This window comes from Diadema setosum, chromosome 6, assembly GCF_964275005.1.
Source record: "Diadema setosum chromosome 6, eeDiaSeto1, whole genome shotgun sequence".
Lineage (NCBI taxonomy): Eukaryota > Metazoa > Echinodermata > Echinoidea > Diadematoida > Diadematidae > Diadema > Diadema setosum.
Genome location: NC_092690.1, coordinates 23,055,585 through 23,077,824, shown reverse-complemented (window position 1 = coordinate 23,077,824; position 22,240 = coordinate 23,055,585). Strand labels below are relative to the sequence as shown.

At 41.0% G+C, this 22,240-nt stretch overlaps 1 protein-coding gene across 1 annotated transcript in view; it reads left to right on the top strand.

The window, feature by feature from the left end:
• Window positions 1-22,018, top strand: part of LOC140229651 (ubiquitin carboxyl-terminal hydrolase 25-like) — a 46,243-nt gene extending 24,225 nt beyond the window's left edge. The window contains exons 8-23 of the mRNA XM_072309893.1: window positions 83-174; window positions 946-1,094; window positions 2,126-2,253; window positions 3,352-3,447; window positions 4,595-4,840; window positions 5,695-6,050; window positions 6,602-6,672; window positions 8,041-8,269; window positions 11,638-11,798; window positions 12,422-12,602; window positions 14,905-15,014; window positions 16,005-16,186; window positions 16,939-17,100; window positions 18,639-18,762; window positions 20,499-20,688; window positions 21,828-22,018. Coding sequence (XP_072165994.1) covers window positions 83-174; window positions 946-1,094; window positions 2,126-2,253; window positions 3,352-3,447; window positions 4,595-4,840; window positions 5,695-6,050; window positions 6,602-6,672; window positions 8,041-8,269; window positions 11,638-11,798; window positions 12,422-12,602; window positions 14,905-15,014; window positions 16,005-16,186; window positions 16,939-17,100; window positions 18,639-18,762; window positions 20,499-20,688; window positions 21,828-22,018 — 2,668 coding nt within the window. The remainder of the gene's footprint in view (window positions 1-82; window positions 175-945; window positions 1,095-2,125; window positions 2,254-3,351; window positions 3,448-4,594; window positions 4,841-5,694; window positions 6,051-6,601; window positions 6,673-8,040; window positions 8,270-11,637; window positions 11,799-12,421; window positions 12,603-14,904; window positions 15,015-16,004; window positions 16,187-16,938; window positions 17,101-18,638; window positions 18,763-20,498; window positions 20,689-21,827) is intronic.
• The last annotated feature ends 222 nt before the right edge of the window (window positions 22,019-22,240 follow it).

Below are 22,240 nucleotides of genomic sequence, written 5' to 3'. Positions count from 1 at the left end.
AGAGAGATAGAATCACAGCAGCAAATACTTTGATGCTCCGTCTCCATCTCAATCTCCATCTGCATTTCACTTTTCCCTCCAGTGCTGAGGGAGGCGAAGGAGAGACCGCATCCACCACCAACCCCATGCTGGATCTCTTCTATGGGCAGTTCAAGGCTGTTGGAATCAATGAAGGTGTGTGGATTCTTACATAAATATGTCTGGCCTCATTACTTACTCACCCCCATTAAGTGACAAATATAATGTTTTATAGACCCACTCAGCTAGTCTGCACTATTGTCTTTTTTTGTGTGTTTTATTATAATTGTTTTTGTTAAAGATAAATTTTATTTTGTGTTCCCTTTTTTTCGTCAAAAGGAGGCAACTAGGCACATACATGTAACTGTTTTGTTATTGGTATAAAAACAAAATGCTGCAAAATAATTTGCATATGGACAAGGTTGATCACAAACTTTCCAACTGTTCCCATGTAGTATGAACATTTCTGTTCTTTATGAAAGAAGAAGGTTCATGCAACCTTGTGTTCCTGTTCTTGTGAACACCTGCTATGCTGTTGGTGTAATGGGAGATAGGTGAAAGTGAAAATTCACTGAATTTTTGGGGTTGACAGATGTGTAATCAGTGTGCTGTATACACCATATATTTAATGGGTCTAATTTTTCTTGATTCAAGTCTTTACCGACAATTTTGTGAGTGGTTAAATTCACATTTGTGAATTACAATACTGAAGAGAGAAATGTACATTATTCATGCGCATTAAGTTCCCGTCAGAATCAGAGTCAATATTTTTATTTGTTTTTAAATTTGCCAATTGATTGCACCAGCACACAAACCTTGCGAAGTTAAAAGCCTTTCGAAATATTCAGCATATACATTGTATAGCATGTTGATGAAGGAAAGATATTGCTCCCTAAAAGCGTGCTACCTTGTTTGATACACATGCAGGCAAAGTCTTTAGCAACAAAGAGACGTTCGGTCAGTACCCGCTTCAGATTAACGGCTACAGTGACCTGCACCAGAGTCTGGAGGCGTCCATGTCCAAGGGCGAGATAGAAACGGTCAACGGGGATGCGACGTATCGGTCAGCCCAAGAGGTAATCAGATATCAAGTTGTCTTTTTATGAAATATGTTTTTTAGATGCTTTCATCCGTAAGTCTTTGAGCTATGTGACATTGCAATATGTCACAGTTTCTTTGCCATATAGATTGATAGTAAGATGCCTAGTTTAATATTTTGTTGGCTGGTTTGTTGGTTTGGTTGGTTGCATGGTTGTTTCTTTGTTTGTTTATTTGTTGGTCAGTTGTTTGGTTTGTGTGCTACTTTGTTGGTTGGTTACTTGTTGTTGCTTTGTTCGTGTTTGCTCTTCTGGACACGTAAAAGGACAAATGTATGAAACCAGTAAATATTTATGGAGCAAATGTTCCTGCTGTATTCAAAATTTAGTTAAAACTTTATCGGCTAATCTGCACATGTGGCAGATTACATTTCTAGCGATGCAGTAAAGACTTTCGTACATGTGTAGGGTAGAGACTGGAATCTGCACCGGCGAAGCTATCAAATTTCCCTGATTCCGCAGGAGGCGCCGCATAAACCTGGAATATCTCCTCTTGATCTGAAAGAAGAATACAAAAGTCTCCCTGGTGTGGGAATCATTTTTGCTCTCTGAAATACGTCTAGTACACAAATTTCTCCGTGATTGTTCAGTGGAACCTCCCTGATTTTGATGATGTGTGAATATTGTCAGCGGTGCAGGTGTTTCACTAAGAATTGAGGACAATCTTAAATTTGAAATCAACTTTACATATAATTGTACTATGCCACAGGTTTTCATGGTCAGTTCTATTTAAATTTTTAGAAGTCTTTTCAAATTAACATGAGAATTTGTAGAAGGATTCCATTGTCCCTTATTTTATTTTGCATTTTTGTATATTAATTGCTCCATGATAAGTCTCCAAAAATTGTAGTTTGGAAGTTGGAATATCATTGACAATACTTTCAGGACAGCCTCATTTTCAAGTTGTTAACTTTCAAATCAACTTACATTGTACAACCTTTGTGAAAAGCTACAAAACTATAAAGCATTCTGTCACTGACATTTTCTGTTGTGTTTTCTTTTCCCACCAGCACTGGTTCACCCGGCTACCCCACGTCCTCATCTTTGAGCTATCAAGATTTCAATTCAACCAGCAGCTGGGGCGGCCAGAGAAGATTCACAACCAGTTTCTGTTCCCGCCCACACTGTACATGGATAGGTGAGTTGGATTTATCCACGACTTTATTCAATATGTCAGAAATGCAGAAGTTGCAATTGCACTCTCTCAATTGCATTGTGCCTCTTATGTCCAGGATGAGGTACCACCTAATCAGGCAAATGTTTCTCGCATTACCTGTTTATTCATATCATTTTAGTTTTAAAATCACTCTTCTGTTTTGACAGATTATTGTTGTGTCTCTACTTTTTATTCGAAAATTCATTTTTGTCTACACTTGAATATTTGATAGCACATACATCCGTTGTGTCTTTTTTTTTTTTTAGGTGGGGGCTGGGTCTGTAAGGTTTAAGGACGCGATGGCATGGGGAAACACAGGTGGCCTGTTGAAGCGATCTTCTTTCACAGGGGTACATTCGAAAACCATAAATAGCGCCTATCAGCATACAAGTGCACTGAAGTGTACGCTCATTGGTAACAGTCAACTTCAGTTGAAATTCTTTGACTGTGTGTGTGTACTTACAGAGAGATTGGTGATGAAGCTGTAAAAATTCATTAATGGGATTCACAAATGTATCCAAGCCAGGCCAGCCTTCCCACTCCATGGTATCCGTGGGCCACCGAGTCTGTATTGATGAAAGGTTGTGTCTCCCTTCTGATTTGTTTCACCTATTTTTTTTTTTGATAGGGAAATGAAAGGCTGTTACAATACCTTTTTTTATAGGAAGTTTGCTTTAAAGGGACTGTACAGTACTGGTTGAGGTGGGGATTCAGGTTTATAACATTCCTACGTGAGATAATAAGAAACTTCTTATGAAATTTAAAAGAGCGTGTAGTTTTAAGAAGGATTCAACGTTTATTTGGTGAAAATTGGTTTTCAAATGGCCGAGATATCCAAAAAAGTGATAATATTAAAAGGCAACAGGCCATGCCTTTTATTAGGATCTCTTTGTTTCACCTTGTTTTTGGATATCTCAGCCATTTCAAAACCGATTTTCATAAAATAAACTTTTGATACCCCTTAGGATCGCATACTCTTTGGCATCTCATAAAGTGGTTTCTCGCAAAACGTTAAAAGCTTAATCCTCACCTTACCCAGAACTGTACAGTCCCTTTAACCATTTTCTGATTTCTTTCCAGATACATGGAGTGCAATCAGGAGGTAGTGAGGAAGAAGCGCGAGGAGGTGGCCATGTTGAGGCAGCAGTACAGCGAACTGCAGACAAGGCTGAATAGGTCAGTGTGGAATCAAAGTCTTACGACAGTAATCCTGCGATGTAAGCTCTCGTAGGCTCAGGAGAGTGGACGAGGGTTTGCACTGCAATTGCATATTGCTGCTGCAGCAACCCTGAATTCTGGCAGCCGATTGGGAGTTGCAAGCTACTGTTGCTGTAACTGAAAATATTTGTTTTTTATGTACCAGGGGTGGATCCAGGAATTCTGTAAAAAAAAAAGGGGGGGGGGTGCATACTCCCCCCTCCATTTTTCTTCTTATTTCTTTTGTTTTAAAGGCCCTGTTTACCTTTGGGAGCAGTGATTTAAAAAAATGTTCAGGGTATCACTTTTGATGCATATGTGTAGGTCAGTTGTATCACAAAACATCCTACCATATAAATTTTTTTGCAATAAAGCCTAAAATACAAACAAAGGAGATATCACTCCTTTTCTTATTAGATCCTTACTGTAGACAGTTTGGTCTTGAAACATTTTAATTCTAACTATTGTTCACATTTTGTATATCTAACAATACTTAACATTGATTAACACTGATTAGCATTTTACCGTGTTTTTTTTTTTTCTATCCCTTACTCACGTTTTAGACCTATTTTGAAGCGCTAATGCTGGGTTTTTGTTTCATCTGCAAATGGTAAATTATGCCTTTAACAAAAGATAGCAGGGGGCGTGCGCCCAGTGCACCCCTACCTGGATCCGTCACTGTATGCATTACACAAATATGGAGTGTAACTGTCAAAAAGATTGCAAACTGGTTCATTCCCCTAAAGAATGGGAATGTGTCTATTCCCCCTCGGCAGTGAAGTCAATCATTATTGATCAAAGTTTGAAGCAAAAACCCCCTATTTTGCATTTACTCCCCATCTTAACAGGCTGAAGGCAACAATATTTCTATTTTGCGTAGACACATTACATTGCACTACACTCCTATGTTTGGGCTACCAAAAGATGTAACCAACGTTTTCACCCGTCCGGCAAAGTGTTGTTATTGTGGTAATATTTTGATATGTGCAGACAGCATTAATATTTACATTGTTTTAATTGTGTGGTTTATTTTGATATGTTTTTTTTTTTTTAATGCCAAATACTGCGAAGGAGAAAAAATTATAGGATCGCAGTTTCTGACACAATCTTTCTGCATACTTTCCAGGTTTCTATGCTACGGGTCGGGTCCAAAGCGCATGCCTCTCTATGACGTCCTGCAATACACGTTGGAGTATGCCAACAGCGGCTGCCCCGAGATGTCCACCTCTCCTCCACCTTCGCTCCACCGGTCCGGTCATCCTGTTGCCGTGGAGACGGGCCAGCCCCAGCCCAGCTGCAATAACAACTCTGCCAATGAGGACGTGGAGATGGCATCCCCTTGTGGGTCGGCCCGGAATAGTCCAAGACCAGGGTGAGACACAGAGTAGACCTTTCATGATGTCCTTCAGGATGTCCTTGTTTATCCAGAAATTTTTTGTGCTTATTAAATTCTGTGAATTTTGCGAAGACCGAAGATTTGTGAAAGTAAGGTGCAGGCTAAAGTTTTTGTCCACATACATGTTGTATTCTCATGGTTTTCTCATGGTCAGCAGGTCATGAAAGTTTTATGCTGCATAAAAGGTAGTGGGCTGCAGTTCGCGAGAGTGTCATGCCACAAATGTTTTGGGTTTTACAGTAATCTTTCTGACATACGATGCATCTTACCAGAGAAATTATGACCTTTTGAATGAGTGAATGAGACCATTGCTCATGTCCAGTTAGTTGACACATCAACAACCCAAGACCGTGTACTCCTGGAATACTTATGGATTCCTGTCATTACGATGGCGGAGCTACTCAAGAATGTACATGAACATAATGAAAATATGGCGCAACGTCATGATGTCATTCCGTACTTGACATTCTAACTTCAGTACAATAGAAATAGATTGATGGCAAATACACGGTGGGGCACATTCTGGAGTCAGAGAGTAGATTAGTGAGAGGAGACATACAACCTTGGCATGGATCTTCACAACGATGTACAGTGTACATGTACATGATAGCCCACTATGTCAACATGGAAATGGATATTTAGCTTGTTACCATGAACCAGAGATAGAGATGACGACCTCAATATATTCTGCAAAGAAATGGTGATGCTAGGTTTGCAAGGTAAGGACATTTTTGACTGAGTGCTTTCAAAATCATATGGCTTTTCCTACTTTTCTGCTCCACTCCTGTTTATTGTTTATAATTGAACTCTTTTACTTTGCAACCCACCAGTTCCTCCCCTGGCCTTCAACCGATGCAGCAGAGTTTCTCCCCACCCAGTCCCTCCAGGGTCACTTTCCCGCGCCCCTCGTCGCCGCAGACGGGCACGTCCTCCGGGGCGACGCCCGCTCCGGCTGCATCACCAACAGTGTCTTCCAAGCCCCGCTACCAGAAGCCGCCGCCCATCAACATCCCGGGCAACGCTCCTCCGACCTCCCCCGGCAGCGGGGGCGCGTTAGGATCGGGCGTGGCAGCGGCGAAAGAGAGCCTGGCCTCGCCCAAGCCCGGCCACATCACGGACACCGAACTGGACATCCTGCAGAGCTGTCTCAAGCGATGGAGGACGGAAGTCATTGGAGAGGTCAAAGGTTAGATGTTGGTCTTATCAGTTTTTAGACACACCACACTATACACGCTTGGTATCTTTATCCCATGATGCCTGGGGAGTACAGCTTGATGGCGTGCTATTTAGTGGCAGTTGATAGAAAGATAATTAATGTATTTATGCACATGAAAATATAATTATTTACATGTATGTTAGTTCTTTCTGTTACATGGTGTCATATTCTTCTTGGCAGTCAACAAAGTTTTACTTCTCAGATATCTAAATAAATGATGAGAATAAATACCAGGTAGTCCTGATAATCTTCATATCTGCTGTTCTTTTCAGATACAGTTCCTGGCATTCTGTTTGACTTGAGGCCCCCATATTTACAACTATCTGTTCATTCTCCCTCCTGAATTTATTAGAGCTTTGTACAGTTTCCAGCACATGCCCATGCACATGCTTTTTCTAAAGAAGAATAGTATACAATGTAAATAGCATGGGCTGGGTTTTATCTTCTTTGTGATAGATTTTAGGACACCATAGGCGATTTGTTTGACTTTTAGCATGTCCTGTCCATTTTCATTCACACAGAGTTGCAGGAGGACATTGCCAGGCTAGACGACAGGATACACATGGCCTATGAAGGGAGCGACCTGAAATATGTGAGTACCATTCCAGACTGGCCACCAGATTGGTCAATTTCATCCATCTTTTGTAGATCTTAACCATTCCAAGTCCCAATTTCATGAAGTTTTTAGCAGTTGCTGCAAGCTACTATAATTGCAATCAACAGAGCGACAGCTGAAATACTTTCAGCAGACAGGTGTTCAACTCTTTGGTTGTTTGCCTACAAATTGTAGCTTCAACTCTCGGTACTGCAAGTAGGGTCTGTTACAATACTGTTATGGCTATAATGTTGTACATTGCATTTATTTTTTTTTTTACTTTGGGCCCTGAGTTATTGATTCTATCTGTTTTAACTGAGTGCAATTCAAGCTGAAATACTAAATGCTTAAAATCCATTGTCACTCGTTATGAATAAAATGTTGCTATATGTACATGTATGTCATACCAGTCTCTGGCAAGCTTTCATTCAGATTCGGAACAACAATTGTTGTGAAGATATGCATAAAATTTTAAAATGATTGTATTTTACTTTACAAGTGTAAAACTCTTCATGAAGTAGAACCTGCCAGACAACTGTTAATACAGTTGTATATTATAGAAGGGGATCTCATTGGTCGAGAGCTATGTGTTGATTCTGTACTGGCTGCATGCTGAGTCACAGTGGTAAACATGTCATCGCGCACTTGTAGCAAGAGTACGCGCACTTGTAACAAAGGTTCGCGCATTAAGCAAGCGTTCGCGCACTCAGTACGAGACGCCTATTGGCTAAAACAATCATGCATCAGTTTTTACTGGATGCATGGTTCTGAAGAGAAACCATGCGTCCATAGTAAAAACTGATGCATGGTTTTGGGGCTCTCGTCTATGGCAAGCCAAAAGGACATGCATCCAGTAAATTTGTCATCGGGTAACATGATAAAAAAATGGGTTTTTGGCAAGAAAATTACCCATTCTATAAAACAGGTGACTCACATGTCTTTTCGTGTGTCAGGCGGAATTAAAGTGTGCATGTGGTAACTATGGAATTTAGCCTAAACCCACTCGGCTTTGCCTCGTGGGTTAAGCATTCCATAGTTACCTTATGCACACAATTCCGACTGACGCACTTGGACCTGTGCGTCATTTGTATATTGTAGGTATCAATGAGTTCATAATGATGATAGTAGAAAATATTGGTGGCTACTTGTATCTCAGACAAGTCCACCAATCTTATATTTTTGGCACTTTAATACAGACAATTAACTACACATGGCATAATACACAGGAACAGAGAGGCAATGTAACAACATTAAGAAATACTTTACATGTATGGCACAGAGAATTAAAGGTTTGATATTATATGTTTTAAGTTTTGATCTAAATTTGTGATTTACAGAAATATGTTGTCACTCTCTAAATTCCAGCAAAAGTACCGTCTGCACGCTGTGTTAGTCCACGAGGGCCAGGCGCTGGCAGGCCACTACTGGGCCTACATCCTGAACCACAAGCGCAACGTCTGGCTGAAGTTCAACGACATCGCGGTCACCGAGGTAACGTGGGAGGAGCTGGAGCGTGTTTCGCTAGGCGGGGACGGCAACGCCAGTGCCTACTGCGTCATGTACGTGGAATCGGGCAACAGAGCGCTGTTTGAAGGTAGGAAACATTTTCTTTTTCTTTTGGTGGGAGCCCACATATTTGGGTCTCATCTGTGCTGTTAAGCTAGTTTGAGAAAACTTACATTTGGAATCAAACAAAGTTATTAGGCCAAGTAAAAAAAGAAACCAGTTTCTCGTCCTCGCGCGCATCGATTTTGGCCGCCGCATCGATTTTTTTACTATTTATTATTTTCAAAATGGCGCTGAAAATACCAAGAAATTCATAATTCTCGTCCCAGCCCGCTCCCTGAACACATCGATTTTCAGTTGCCAAATCGACTTTTTTGATATTTACTATTTCTTCGGCCGCTGAAAAAAGAAATTGACAATAATATTCACCTACCAATGGTGATGTCTCATTTCTAATTACGCCTTGCGTCCTCTACTTAGCTGTAGTACAGCTGTAGCTTCTGTAGTGCGTATGTAATAACGCATGCATTTCACACTGCTCCACAAAGCAGTCGAACTGTAGTTGGATGGGCGGGCCGCGGGCGGGCCTGGGCTGTGATGTACAGCGCACTCGGTACGTTGTGAGCGCGATAGCGGCAACATTTTTGCGAACAATCGCTGATATTCCACCCGTATTTCGCGCATTGTTCGTATTTTTCCCCGTTTCTCATATTTTAAGCGGATGAATGGTACTGTACAAATGCTTGTTAGGATTGTATGGAGTTTGTATACATTTTCCTGTCATTGTGACTATGTGCATGTGCGTGCAGTGTCGGAAGGTACGGTAATGCAGTGGCCGTGCCGCCGCACCGTTTATTGGCAAAGTGTGCGTGTCTGTAGCTGTGTAGAGACCCGTACACTCTGCTCTGTAACGTTGCATCTGACGGCGATGTATTATTATATTTTGAAGGTAAAATGAATGCGCTTTTCCAGCAAATGTAGAATTATTAAATGGGTGTATCTACAAAATAAATAAATTTTCCTCGGATTCTGGTTTGTCTCATATTTCTGCGGGATACTTTTCTTTACGATGTAAATTCATGGACACGGCCGTGAGTCGTATCATCTGTAGTGTGGTATACAATCATTCATCATCCAAATGATGAGTGATTATCAAATGTCTTTTTAGAACATGAAGAAACATCTTTAAATGTTTAATGCTATAATGCCATATCAGTATCATTTTGACATCCATTTGCAATTGTACAAGCCAGTTTCCAGTTGAATGTGCTACAATTGTACTGTGAAGAAATGCAGATACATACCAGCTGTGTGGACACAAAAAGTCACAAACACCAATGATAAATAAAGCAGTGTTTTGAATGTCATGGACTTTATTTCAGTCGTACATTTGTTGAAAGACATGTTTTATACCTGTTTCAATTAATAGCACAATACATCAGAATTGCAAGTACACTGGTATCAGAAATGCCATTACAACACTAAATACCAGTTTTAAGATGGTCATTTTCCCTTGACATCTGTAGTGGAAAGAAAAAGCAAATGTATTTCTGCATGCATGAAGTTTCATTTCAAGTATGGTACATTATATTTGTTTGAAAATGCACAGAGTGCAGGCAAGACATACACTTGGGACCTGGTCTCTCATAACACAGCTACCAGAGTGATATTTTATTTCATAAATTGGATATAGAAAATAGTAAAGCCCTCTCTCGTTACCTTTCTCAGAATTACCGGACGAGAAACACATATTACTTTCATTTTGACAATCCTCGAAAAAATAGTAAAATATCAAATAGTAAGGACCTCCCTCATCGCCTTGCTCAAAAAACCCGGACGAGAAACTACTTTCTTTTTTTACTTGGCCTTACATGTAAATGACTAATGCACATTCACCAGTAAAAGTGAGAAATGTTAACCAAAGCAAACAGCTCTTTAATGCCTACCACATAAGTTCAGTTTCATTTAAAAGAATATTTATTTTGGCACCCTTTAACCCTATTCTAACTGGGGGGGGGGGGGGGGGGGGTCAAATTGACCCCCCCCCTCGACGTTTCGCGCCACGATTCCGCAACGCGCAAAGATTTTGCCGCGTCGTTTCATGACTTTTTTCATTGAAGTCTTCCGCATATTTTGAGACCAAATTTGTGACGTCCGGGTACACCGTTCTGAAGTTACGTAATGTTATGCATACAGTTGCATGTCAACCTGAAAACAGCTCAAATTCATGATATCGTGTGCAAATTGAATGCAAATTGTGTTTTTTGTTTAAATTGATATAAATTACATTATTTCAACTTTTAACCATTGAAATTAATCAATTCTAGTGTAGATAAGCCTGAAAAAGTGCCTACAACAAATTTTGGCAAAAAAACAATAGAAAACAAAAGGTCGAAAAAACAATAAGATACATTAGAAATTAACAAAACAATAAAAAACAAAAGAAATTGATTTTGATTGTGCTATTTTTTTAAATGAAAATTGTTTGATATGTCTTGAGGAATTCTGACACAAAAATTTAGCAAAACTTCAGTCTTTTTAATGGAGTTATAGGTGAAAATATGATTTCATGCACAAATTTGCCTAATTAATTTATTAAAAATAGAAAGGCGATATTTTTCTATTGTATGACCATGTAAACTTGTAGTTGACATCCAGCTCTATCTTCGGGCAAAATTTCGCGGCGATCGCGCGATCGATGGCCGAGATCTGAAGGGGGGGGGGGGGGGGGGTCAAAACCAACATCAGTCACCATAAAGATTTGTGATTGTGTTCAAAGGTAGTGATAGAAGTATTGTTGGCCTGGTTTTAGACAGAGCTGCACTACCATTGTACGTCACCTTGGTGCATTACGCATACACCCATTCTTTGAATTGGTCTCAATCTTACAATCATGTGCAACTCTTTTCACACAGGTTATGAGTAATGCTATAAACCTCTGATGGCAAATTGTGCGCCCTCCATTGGGATGCTTCTTTGTCCATAGAGTCAGGATTTCGTAAACTCTAAAATGCATGTGGTTTTTGGAAGAGTGGGAATTCACTCACACCTTTCAGTTTGTGTGTTCCCCCAGCCACACCCTCCATGGTTTCCTAAAACCAATGGCAATCCATGTCACTCAGTGCAGTTACCTTTCTCTCCCCTTGGTTGGTTAGGCCCACGCCCTTAGACACGCACTTTGGGGTGGGGCTGGTCGACACCGGCAGTCTAGTTTAGATGCTCCTTTTTAGATGTTATTTAAGAACTTTAAATGCTTCCTCTATTATCTGGTCAGGATTCCATAGACTCATCAAATGAATGTGTTAAAAAAAGAAGGAGGAGGAATTCATACATGCATTTCAGTTCGTGCATCCCTCCAACCACACCCTCCCTGGTTTCTAGGAAGCAATAACAATTTGTGTCTCTTGATGGTGATTGATACCCTCTGTCCTTGATTGGTTTGTGCCACGCCACCAGAGACCCACTACGACTCGGGGCTGATCAACACCGACGGTCTCGCGGAGGACCTGCGCGAGCTCATCATCCGCGACAACCAGCAGTTCGAGAACGAGCTGCGGCAGTGGGACGAGCAGGTCCAGCAACGGCGGCAACAGCAACTCGAGCGGCAGATGCAGCAGGTATGCATGGCGGGCGTTTTTGATTTGATTTGATTTGGTTTGATTTGATTTCTTCACAAAATGCATATATACATACATTATTCACAAATATGCACATAGTTTGTACACGAAATGCTGTATGTTATTTTACAGCTTTGTGGATCGTCATAAGCTTTGCAAAGCTTGACTGAGACGACTAGTATGGATATCGTACACATATTACGTACATATACATCATTCCCCCCAAAAAAAGGGGGGTGTTGATCACAGTTTTTGGGTATTTACTATGATTACTGCAAGGTTGAGGAATGTTGATGCTAAGTTATTGATGACAAATATTATTTTGATGATATGTTCATAAACAAGAAACTGGAATAGTTATGAAGATGACATAACTACAAACTGGTAATATCAGTGTGGCTGTGACCAATTTCACTGTTTGGAGAAAACAGATGAAATGATAAAATTTTGTGACTTTCTTATTTCATGTTTGATTTTTTTAAAACTTCTCCCTCTCTAGTTTGTGTGAATTTATTCTATGAATGCAAGTCAACTTGTGAGCATGATGTGCGATTGTACCAGAAAGATTCAGCTCTTGTACGCTCAGATACTGAGAAATGCTCCCTGTCATTCTCCTTTTATAGCAGGGAGAAAGGGGGCAGGCTGACGGAGGGACGAGAGAGAAAGTGGTATCCAGGGGGGCCAGCACCACGCCCAGCGAGAGAGACGGGGACGTGGTCGCCCTCGACGACGTGCCCATGAAGGAGGAGGCCATGTCACCGCGGAGGGCGCACCCACCAGGCCCGATCCGCATGGACACGGCACGTGAGTGAACAGCGAAAGCACTGAGAGATGCTTAAAGGGATGGAATACAGGTGGTTGAGATTGGTTTGAGGTTTTCAACTTTTTTTGTGAGATAGTGAGAAACCTCTTATGAAATATTAAAGAGCATACAATTCTATTCAAAGAGGAATTAAAAGTTTATTGATGAAAATTGGTTTTTAAATGGCAGAGATATCCAAAAGCAAAGAGCTCCTTACAAAAGGTGGAACCCACCTTTTATGAAAACCGCATTGTTTTACTTTGTTTTTTAATATCTTAGCCACTTCAAATCGACTGTCATCAAATACCAACTTTGAATTCCTCTTTAAATAGAATTGTATGCTCTTTAGTATGTCGTAAGTGGTTTCTAATTATCTCACAAAAAGTTAAAATCTGAATCCCCCATCTCAACCAAAGCTATACCATCCCTTTAACATCATAACCTGAGGCATAGCCATTGGAGGATCCTTTCTTTCACTCTCACAGTAACCCCAGAACTTTTTACACCTTTAACCCTAAAAAGACTGGGGGGGGGGGGGGGGGGGAGGGGCCTAAAAGCCCCCCCCCCCTCGACATTTCGCGCGATAACTCTGCAACGCGCAATGCTCTCGCCGCGATGCTCTATGACTTTTTTCTTTCGAGTTTCCCGCACATTTTGACACCAAATTTGTGACGCCCGGGGGTACGGTTCTGAAGTTACATAACTTTTTGTACATGCACGTGAGGCCGAAAATGGCTCAAAAATGTGATTTTGTGTACAAAGTCAATGCAAATTGAGTTTTTTCACATGGTTTATATAAATATGCTTATTTTTACTCTCAATGGCTAAAATTAATTTGTTTTAGGAGTATTATGCTTCAAAAAGTGTCTGCCACAAATTTTGTTAAAAAAAACAACAAAAACAAAAGGTCAAAAAACAAAGAAATACATAAGAAATTCATAAAACAATAAAATAAATAAGAAATTGATTTTGATGCCGAATTTTTTTTCAAGTACATTTGCTAAGAATGCCACAAAGAATAATTAGACCAAAAATGAGCACTTTTGGAGCTTTATTTACTGATTTAGATCAAAGAGTCTGATTTCTCGCATAAATTAGCATAACTAATCAAAATAAAATAAAAGAAGACTATTTTGTAAAATTTAAATAGACAATCTTGTAGATTACATCGCACACTACCAATTTGCAAATTTCCGCGGCGATCGCGCCATCCACGGCCGAGATCTTAAGGGGGGGCCCTTTAGGCCCCCCCCCCCCCCCCCCCCCCAGTCGAGCTACCAAAATAGCCCAGTCTTTTTAGGGTTAACACTGTGACTGTTGTGGATATCTGTGAAGCAATCATTATTTGGGGATTGACCCTCCTATGAGTCGTACATGCACAAACTTCACACATGTATCTTAAAGGATTGAGTTTAAAATTCTGCTCCATACATGGAGAGCAGTACTTTCTTCAGCTCCAACATATTTACAAAATAACCTTGTTTCAGAATACATCCCTGGCAGAAATCTCCGTTCATGTAGTAGTAAACAATTAACAGATAAAAGAACAATCTCGACTCTCAGAGAAAAATCCTTTGTTTCTGCAGCCCCATCTCTCTGGAACGCTCTTCCACTGAGGATCTGATCAGCAGAGACCATTGAAACATTTAAAAAGCTTCTGAAGTCATATATGTTCGCATCTTGTTTTGATTGAATATTCTTTGAATATGCTCACTAGGTATATACAACCTGTACATTGTATTTCTGTCTCTTTCTTGTTCTTCAACCTTCTTATGTACAACTATACAATGTATGTTATTCTCTGTATATGTCCCTCTGCGCCTCAGAATAGGCCACTAGATCGATGGCGCATTACAAATGCTGTATTTATTATGAATCATATTATCTACGGACAGAAGATTAATGTGGCAGGCCTCTGTATAGGCACATTCTGCCCATCATACCGAACTTATAAAAACTTAGGAACTTTACCTTTGGTAATATGCACTGTAATAGCAACAGCTTGTCAGGTTTAGTCTAGGTGGCATATAGAGCACAATATTGCTCATGGGGGACAAATAAGGTATCTGCTGACCATGTTAGACAGGTGACCACTGAGTAGAAGGTCTCTGGACTTTTACACATAACTCCTTTTTGGTGTAGTTTATAGCGGTTGCACTTTAGGCCTGTGGATAGGAGCTAAAATGGATTTGTCTGTACAAGGTAAACAATGTGTATGTGTGTGTGTGTGCGTTTATATAAGTCATGTTTACTTTCGTGTACCGATATGCTAATCTATTCATTACCTTTTCCTGATCCTTGTAGCTCCGGAGCAGCCCAAAACCAAGACCCCCAAGAGTCCCAAGACGCCAAAGAGCCCCGTCTCAGCTGCTCCTTTCTTTGGGGAAGGGGGGCCAGAGGCAGCCATGAGAAAGGTAAGGGAAGAAGGGGGAGGGGGGGGGGGGTCCTCTGGAGGGTTCCTCCTTGTTATTAAAGGGGTAGTCCATGGTTCCATGATGGGCAGGGCTGGTTAATGGGAGCGGTGGCTAATTGATTGGTATTACAGGTGGTTCCCATTGTAACAAAGTCCTTGGGACTGAGAGTTTTCCTTGATCATATCAAAATTGCGTTACAGCTGAGTAGTAAATCTTATAAAGATATTGAGATGATAATTTTGGAACCTGAATTTTTACTGTGTTATAATGTAAGGAGAATTTTGTTATAACCATGTTTGTTACAAAGGGAGTGCACTGCGATTGGTTTTAACAGCCAGGTGGGATAGAGCACACTTTTTAAACCTGCCAATTCACCACTTGAGAAGTTATATTGCCGATCAAAAAAACCCCCCAACAAACATTGTATTTGTATTGATGCTGTGGTAGAGCAGTACTACAAAGGAGTACTACTGTTATGCAAGAGTATCAGTAAATGAGCAAAAGTGAGATGTACATGTGTTATCCAAAGTACTCAGGTACACAGTTCAGTGTTGTGACAGCCACTGTATATGTTCTCTTTCAGGTTGAATTTTACCATAGTGAATTTGAATTAGTATCCTTCAAAATGTGTAACAGCACTTTATATCTCCGTGGGCATGTCCACCATCTGCTATGGGGAAATATCAAAAGAAAAAAAAAATAAATTTGATTGTATTCATTTCAACCCAATCTTGATAGCTACTAACAGCAATAAGAGCAGCATACAGTATGTGTCATATGGTAAAAATCATCATCATCATACCAGAAGTGTTAATGTAGGTCTGTCCCCGATAATGGGGATGGCCGGATTTACCTCACAGCTCTCACAGCAACAACTCTCTTGTTTTCTTGCCATCTCTCCCGATTTCGGCATCCTCCTTTTTCAGGTAATTACAGAATTTTACGAAGACTTGTGTCACATCTCTTGATATTCATTTTTGTTGCATTCAGCTGTACTGTCAGATGCTGGAACAGTGCCACGAGATCGCCCAGACCGAAGACCCGCCTTTCGAGGACCGGCGGCTTGAGGGTCTGCCCATCTACCTCCTGAGGAACGGAGCCAGCGAGGCACTGATGCAGCAGAGCATCCTGCTTCACATCAAGAAGCGAGGCATGAGGACCAATGACCTGGGGTAAGGCCAATTAGGGGGAGTTTAAAAAGAGAGTAGTTTTGCTTGCACACGTGAATTCCTTTGCGTGGGACTGAATCAAGAGGTGATTATTTCAGACAGGCACAATATGGTGTGTATAGATGGAATGAGAGGAAAGGAGCAAAGTACAACATAAATCATAGAAAAATAGTTGAAAAAAAAAAACACACAAAGGCAGCATGTTTTAGCAACAGCTTTATTCAATTGCTTGAGAAAGCATCTCTGTAGTTTTTATACTTTGATGACAGCTCCTATATATGAAGTGGTGGATTTCATGAGTGTGCATGAATTGCTGTGTGTGGGACTGCAGAAAAAGACTGCTTTGTGTGTTGTTGTACACTCCTGAGTGTACATGTCACCTTGGATGACACCAAAGGGACTTCCAAAGAAGGCTGCTATGTCAAAAGCCATTCTGGGTCAACTGTGCAAAAAAAAAAAAAACAGATAAGAAAATAAACAAATAAAACAAAACAAAACAAAGCAAAAAATAAGTCGGAAGAAGTACTGTAAATAAACCTTTAATTCCTCTTAGAATTATATGCTTTTTAGTATATAAGTGGTTTGTAATTATCTCTCAAAAAGTTAAAATCTTAATCCCCATGTCAACTGAAACCATACCAACCCTTCAATAGTGTACAACAATAGGTATTTCCTTCTCTTTTGATATCTCCCTCTCTTTCTCTCCTTATATCTGTCTCCAACTCACTCTTATCCCCTTTGTGCTTCTTTCAAAGCTCTCAAGCCATCGGGAAGATAGCCCAGCGCAAGCTGGAGGGCGACCCCAAGTACCGCAACCAGCAGGGCGCCCTCGACGCCTGGGTCAGGGAGTACGACACCTTCTGCCTGATGGCAGCACATTTCTGCCAGGGGATCAGCCACTGCCTGAAGAACGACATGTATGTAGCGGATGGCATTCCTGGCAGTGACTTGGACATTTGCTCCAGTCTTATTTTCTCCAAGGACTTTAAGGCCCGAATTCATGAAGGTGGTACAAATGAAACCATGGTTTAAACCATGGACAAAAACCATGGAGCGCCAAGTGTCGCACGGAATATTTCGCTACGAAATTGGTCATTTCGTCGACAAAATGACCGCTTCGTTAACGAAATCATCATTTCGTGGACGAAATGTTCATTTAGTTACAAAATGTTGTTATTTCGTTACAAAATAATCATTTCATCGACAAAATCACTGATTTCGTAACAAAATATTCCATGCGACACCTGGCGCTCCATGGTTTTTGTCCATGGTTTAAACCATGGTTTCATTTGTACCACCTTCGTGAATTCGGGCCTAAGAGTCCTTGGATGTGTCCATTGATATGCATGTTACATGTGTTAAAGGGGCATTCCAGACGATTTTCATGATTTCACATCATGTAGTACGTAAATGGACAGCTCCATACTATAGGTTGTGGAATCTATTGTGGTCCTTGAGCAGAGAAACCAATACTCTGAAAAATCTTAAATAAATTTCTCTGAACAGTGTTGATGACATAGGAGCCTCACATAATTCAGAAATGTAGCAGTGTAATTCTATTACCATACCACTTGCTTAACAAGTTTACCTGTTTTGAATGTATGCATGCCATCTTCTTTTGTTCTGCTTCCGCAAAACCCAACTCATGCATTCTTATGGTGAGGCTTCCATGTCATCATCCTTGTTCATTGCAGTTTGTTATAAATTTTGAAAACATTCTTATTCCTCATCCCTATTACTATAAATTCTGAAACTTTGTACTCAGTATGACTACTGCAAAACGAGGATTGTTCGTGTGCATTTTAATTTTTGCGAATTTCGCGAGCACCAAGATTCGCGAAAATAAAATACACGTGAAAGTTCATGTGTACACTGTATGCATCGCACGCCAGTGGTAATTCACGAAAATTTCATGCCACAAAAGAAGCTGTCAGCTCTAATTTGCGAAAATTTCATGCCGCGAATACATCATGTTTTACAGTAATTTATAGTTGAACAAATGTAAAAGTCTCAAAATCATCCGGAGGTCTCCTTTAAGCAAATGTCTCCCTGATTGCCCCATGGAGTCTCTCCCTAATTTTGATGAGTGATTGTCGGCATCAATGTGAATAGGGAGCTTTAGATTTTGACGCGCGGACGTTTTAAACGACAAGTGCGCTGGACGTTCTCCTCTCCCCTGCGTCGCGTTGAAAAGTAGCTTTAGATTACGCTGGGACGCAACATCTAAAAAATAAAATGGCGCCCCCATATGATCGGTGCATGAAGTAGTTCTCTACGTTGCAAACTGTGCGGACGTAAAAATAGCCCAGTACGCGTAGTGAAAAACTCAGGCGACGCAAGCTAAAAATAGATTGACTTGATGGGCGCTTCTGCGCATGCTCAGAACATTTTTTTTTCCCTCTGAACGTCCGAGCATCAAAATCTAAAGCTCCGTAATGCTTCCCCTTCCCTCCAGGTACCAGGAAGCCCTACCGCACCTGATACACGCCTGCGCTGTGAACGACAAGTTTGGGGAGAGCGAACCAAACAAGAGACTGGACGAAGACCTCCTAGCCAGATACCGACGCCTCTGTCTGCTGGTGAGTGAAGGAGGAAGCTGAGAGGGATGGCCTCTTTGGGTCCAGCTTGCTCGTAGTTGGAACAGAGCGCTGCACCGTTATGCTTATAAACGCCTTTTCAGGAGATTAGAAAAATTCTTCCCAGGGCACGCTATGTACTTTACTAAAGGATAATTGTTAGCCAAAATTTACACTGGAGTAACGAATATGCATTCCTCCACGGAGCAACAAGGCCAGAAAATGTATGTATGTTATGACAAATGTGAAGTATTTGGTAGAGTACTGAATTCCTCCCCCACCCCACCCCCACACGCACACACACACACACACACACACACACACACACACACACACACACACACAGAAATAATGTTTTCTCTTCATGCCAGAAATTGCAAAATTCAAATGGAAATTTGTCATTCTCATCAAGTTTTTGTTGTGTAACTCAACAATGAAGTCTCTAATGAGACAAATTATCGTAGGTACCATTAAAACAAGAGATAGATATTTATGTTTTATCAAGGAGGTTTTATACATTGGAGTTCCAACTGGCTGTGATTATTCAAACAATTGTCAGATTTCTATTGATGTACAAAGGAATTCCGCAGGTGGTGCACTTGTGCCTTTGATGATCGATGTTCCTTGCCGCCGTCTTGCTCAGCATTCTGAAGATTAATTTTGAACGTTATCATAATTTTGGCCATATTTTGCTTATCTATTTATTAAATGAAATGAAATTTCAATTAATGATAAAGCATGTAAAACAAAAGACATTTCCGTCTAGAAATTTGCGCAAAAGTGTAAATCTGAGCTGTATCATGTGAAAATGTTTAAAACTGTACCATCCTGGAAAGCTGGTTTCATCACTTTTCCGCTTAGTTTCCACAAATGAAATTAATATGGAATAATCTTCAAATATAATTCTTTATTGATAGATATATCAGATTAGTGCCCGCATATGCCCAGTCGAGTAATTTTCATCTTCATTTCAGCATTTTTTGCTCAATTTCTATTCGTGCATCCTCATGTCTGTACCATCTACCTTTTATAAGAAGGGATAGCGAAAAGTAATTACCATCACAAAGAAATATCTTCCTTTGAAAGTGGCTAGTGATTATGCAATGAGACACAAGTCAATTGTCTTCCTATCTGCGCGGCAGATCCTGTTTTGCACATGCTTCAAATATTTGTGAGCGGCGGCTTCGAACATCTAGCAAAGGAAATAAGACGGCTGTGACTCCATTCTCTAGAACCTCCTTGGTTTTATGATACTTCAGTGCTCAAACTGATTCAAGAGTTCTGACTAGATAACTTCACCACCTCAGCTAATTTGCGTCTTGCTTGCCACCAATATCAAGATGAGATGTAAACATGGGAAACTAAGAATGATAACTTTTCATGTTTTAGGGCTGATTTTGCACCTCAGACTTATACTTTATTGCTGTGAAGTAGAATATGGTGCAAGACTGAATTGAGTACATAGGTGCTGGACAAAAATACCATGTACGGTGACAAGACATTTGCTCTTGCAACAGTCACTCTGGTCTTATTTCCTCCAAAGATTTAGGGTTAGGGTTATGGGGTTAGTTAGATGTGAGGATTATGATTTGGGTTAGGGTTATGTTTGTGGGTAGAATTCATGTTTGGCTCAGCATGCAGATATTTTATTGGAGCAATTGTCCAAGGAGCAAATGTCATGGAACCACAATGTACATACTCTGGTCTTTACATCCTCCCCTCCTGCCATTCCCCCGCAGCAATTAAGCGAGCAGTGCATGTCATCGTTTGAGTCCGGCGACGACGCGGAGGCGAGCCAGAGTCTTCAGGTGATGAGCGAACTGGTGGTGCCGTGCATCAGTCATCTGACGGCCAGCCAGGGGCCGGACGCGGACGCCGTGCAGGATATTCGGGGGAAGTGGTGCACGTACCTTGGCCAGGACATCAGCGGTGAGTGGACTTGGAGGGGATGAGATGGTGTTCAACCCTTTCAGTTCCACATGGATCTGTGGACGATGTATGCAGCTTTATGGCTGATGAAAAAGGATTTGAAAAAGGGTTTGAGAACCCATCTGGCACCGTTTCATATTTGCTTGCAGTATATCGAAAGAGTCTGCCAAGAAACTTATGTGGCTGACGCGATTTGCGGGGATGATGAGCTGTTTTGGAGTATTTCGAGCTAAAAAATAAGAATAAGTGTTGGTATACTGACTTTTATTCCAGAAGGATCCAGACTAACTCGGTCTCAGGGAAAACTCGGCCCTATTTCAGACAATTAACATGCAGTTCGTGATTGCCATATTCTATACATAGGTGCTTGATAGGCGCACATTAATTTTGCATGCGTGCAATAGAGGTTCTTTGATGCACGCGTTGTATCAACTCGGACCATAACTGCGACTAGCCAGAACGCAAAGCGCTACAGGCCGCTCCCATAGTACAACACTGTACAATCCAGAGGGACAACTCGGCCCCGCCGTCAAAGCGAGGCCGAGTTGTCCCCGGGTCCGAGTTTAGCCTGACCCCGATCGGGTAAGTTCTGAGACTGCGATTTTATTTGGTTAATATTTCGCATTTTCGTCGTTACTTATTGAATATCTTGTTATTACAGCGTTATTCCACAGATTTCTTAGGCATACAGGCACATTTGGGAGCGAAATTTGACAGCTTTTGCAGGCGTACCAGAACTATGTTTTGGCTTCAAGCTGAGTGCCTGAGCACTTACAGAGTTTATGTTGGTGTGTTTTTTGTTTGTTTGTTTTTTTCCTCCAGGGGTGGGGGGGGGGGGGGGAGACATAGCAGGATAAAATTGAAGAGTTTGATTGTAAAATGATTTAAGTGCCATTTAATTGATCTTAACATTAAGTCTATCATCAAATAGAGTGAAATAAATCCTTTTTCTGTCATACATCACTTGTAACACAACAGAGATTATTTTTGAAGTTATAATTTAAATTGTCTCATATTTTTTATTTTTGTATTTTTTTTTAGCAGCTTTAATTTCAAATATCTCAACTTTATGGGAATGTAGTTCATTCGTTTTGGGATCAAACGCTTTAATTGTTTCTGGCACCATCGTCTCTCCCCAGGCAAGCTGCAGGATAAACTGGAGGACTTTCTGGAGAGACTGCTGGACGGCTCATCGGAGCTTAAAGTTCGGACCCCGCCCCTTGTAAGCTCCTCACAGACAGTAGATCTGAGTGATCAGTATATAGAGACAATGAAACTCATTTATCATTTCGAACAGGAGCAGAAGCAACAAGCGGCGGGGCCTTCATAACCCCCCCCCCCATCCCTCGCCTATCAGTGATGCCAGCGATGCCTGAGTGATTACACTGCCCTTTTAGATGACCACACCTTTGCAAAGAGAGTATCGACTGTACAAGATGCAGCACTGATTGCTTCGTTTGTGGGACTCGATGCATCGAGCAGGTGGCAGGTCGATCAAGAGTGGTGACCTTTCCAGTGATGGTCAAGCGATGTGTGGGTTCGGCACCGTCAT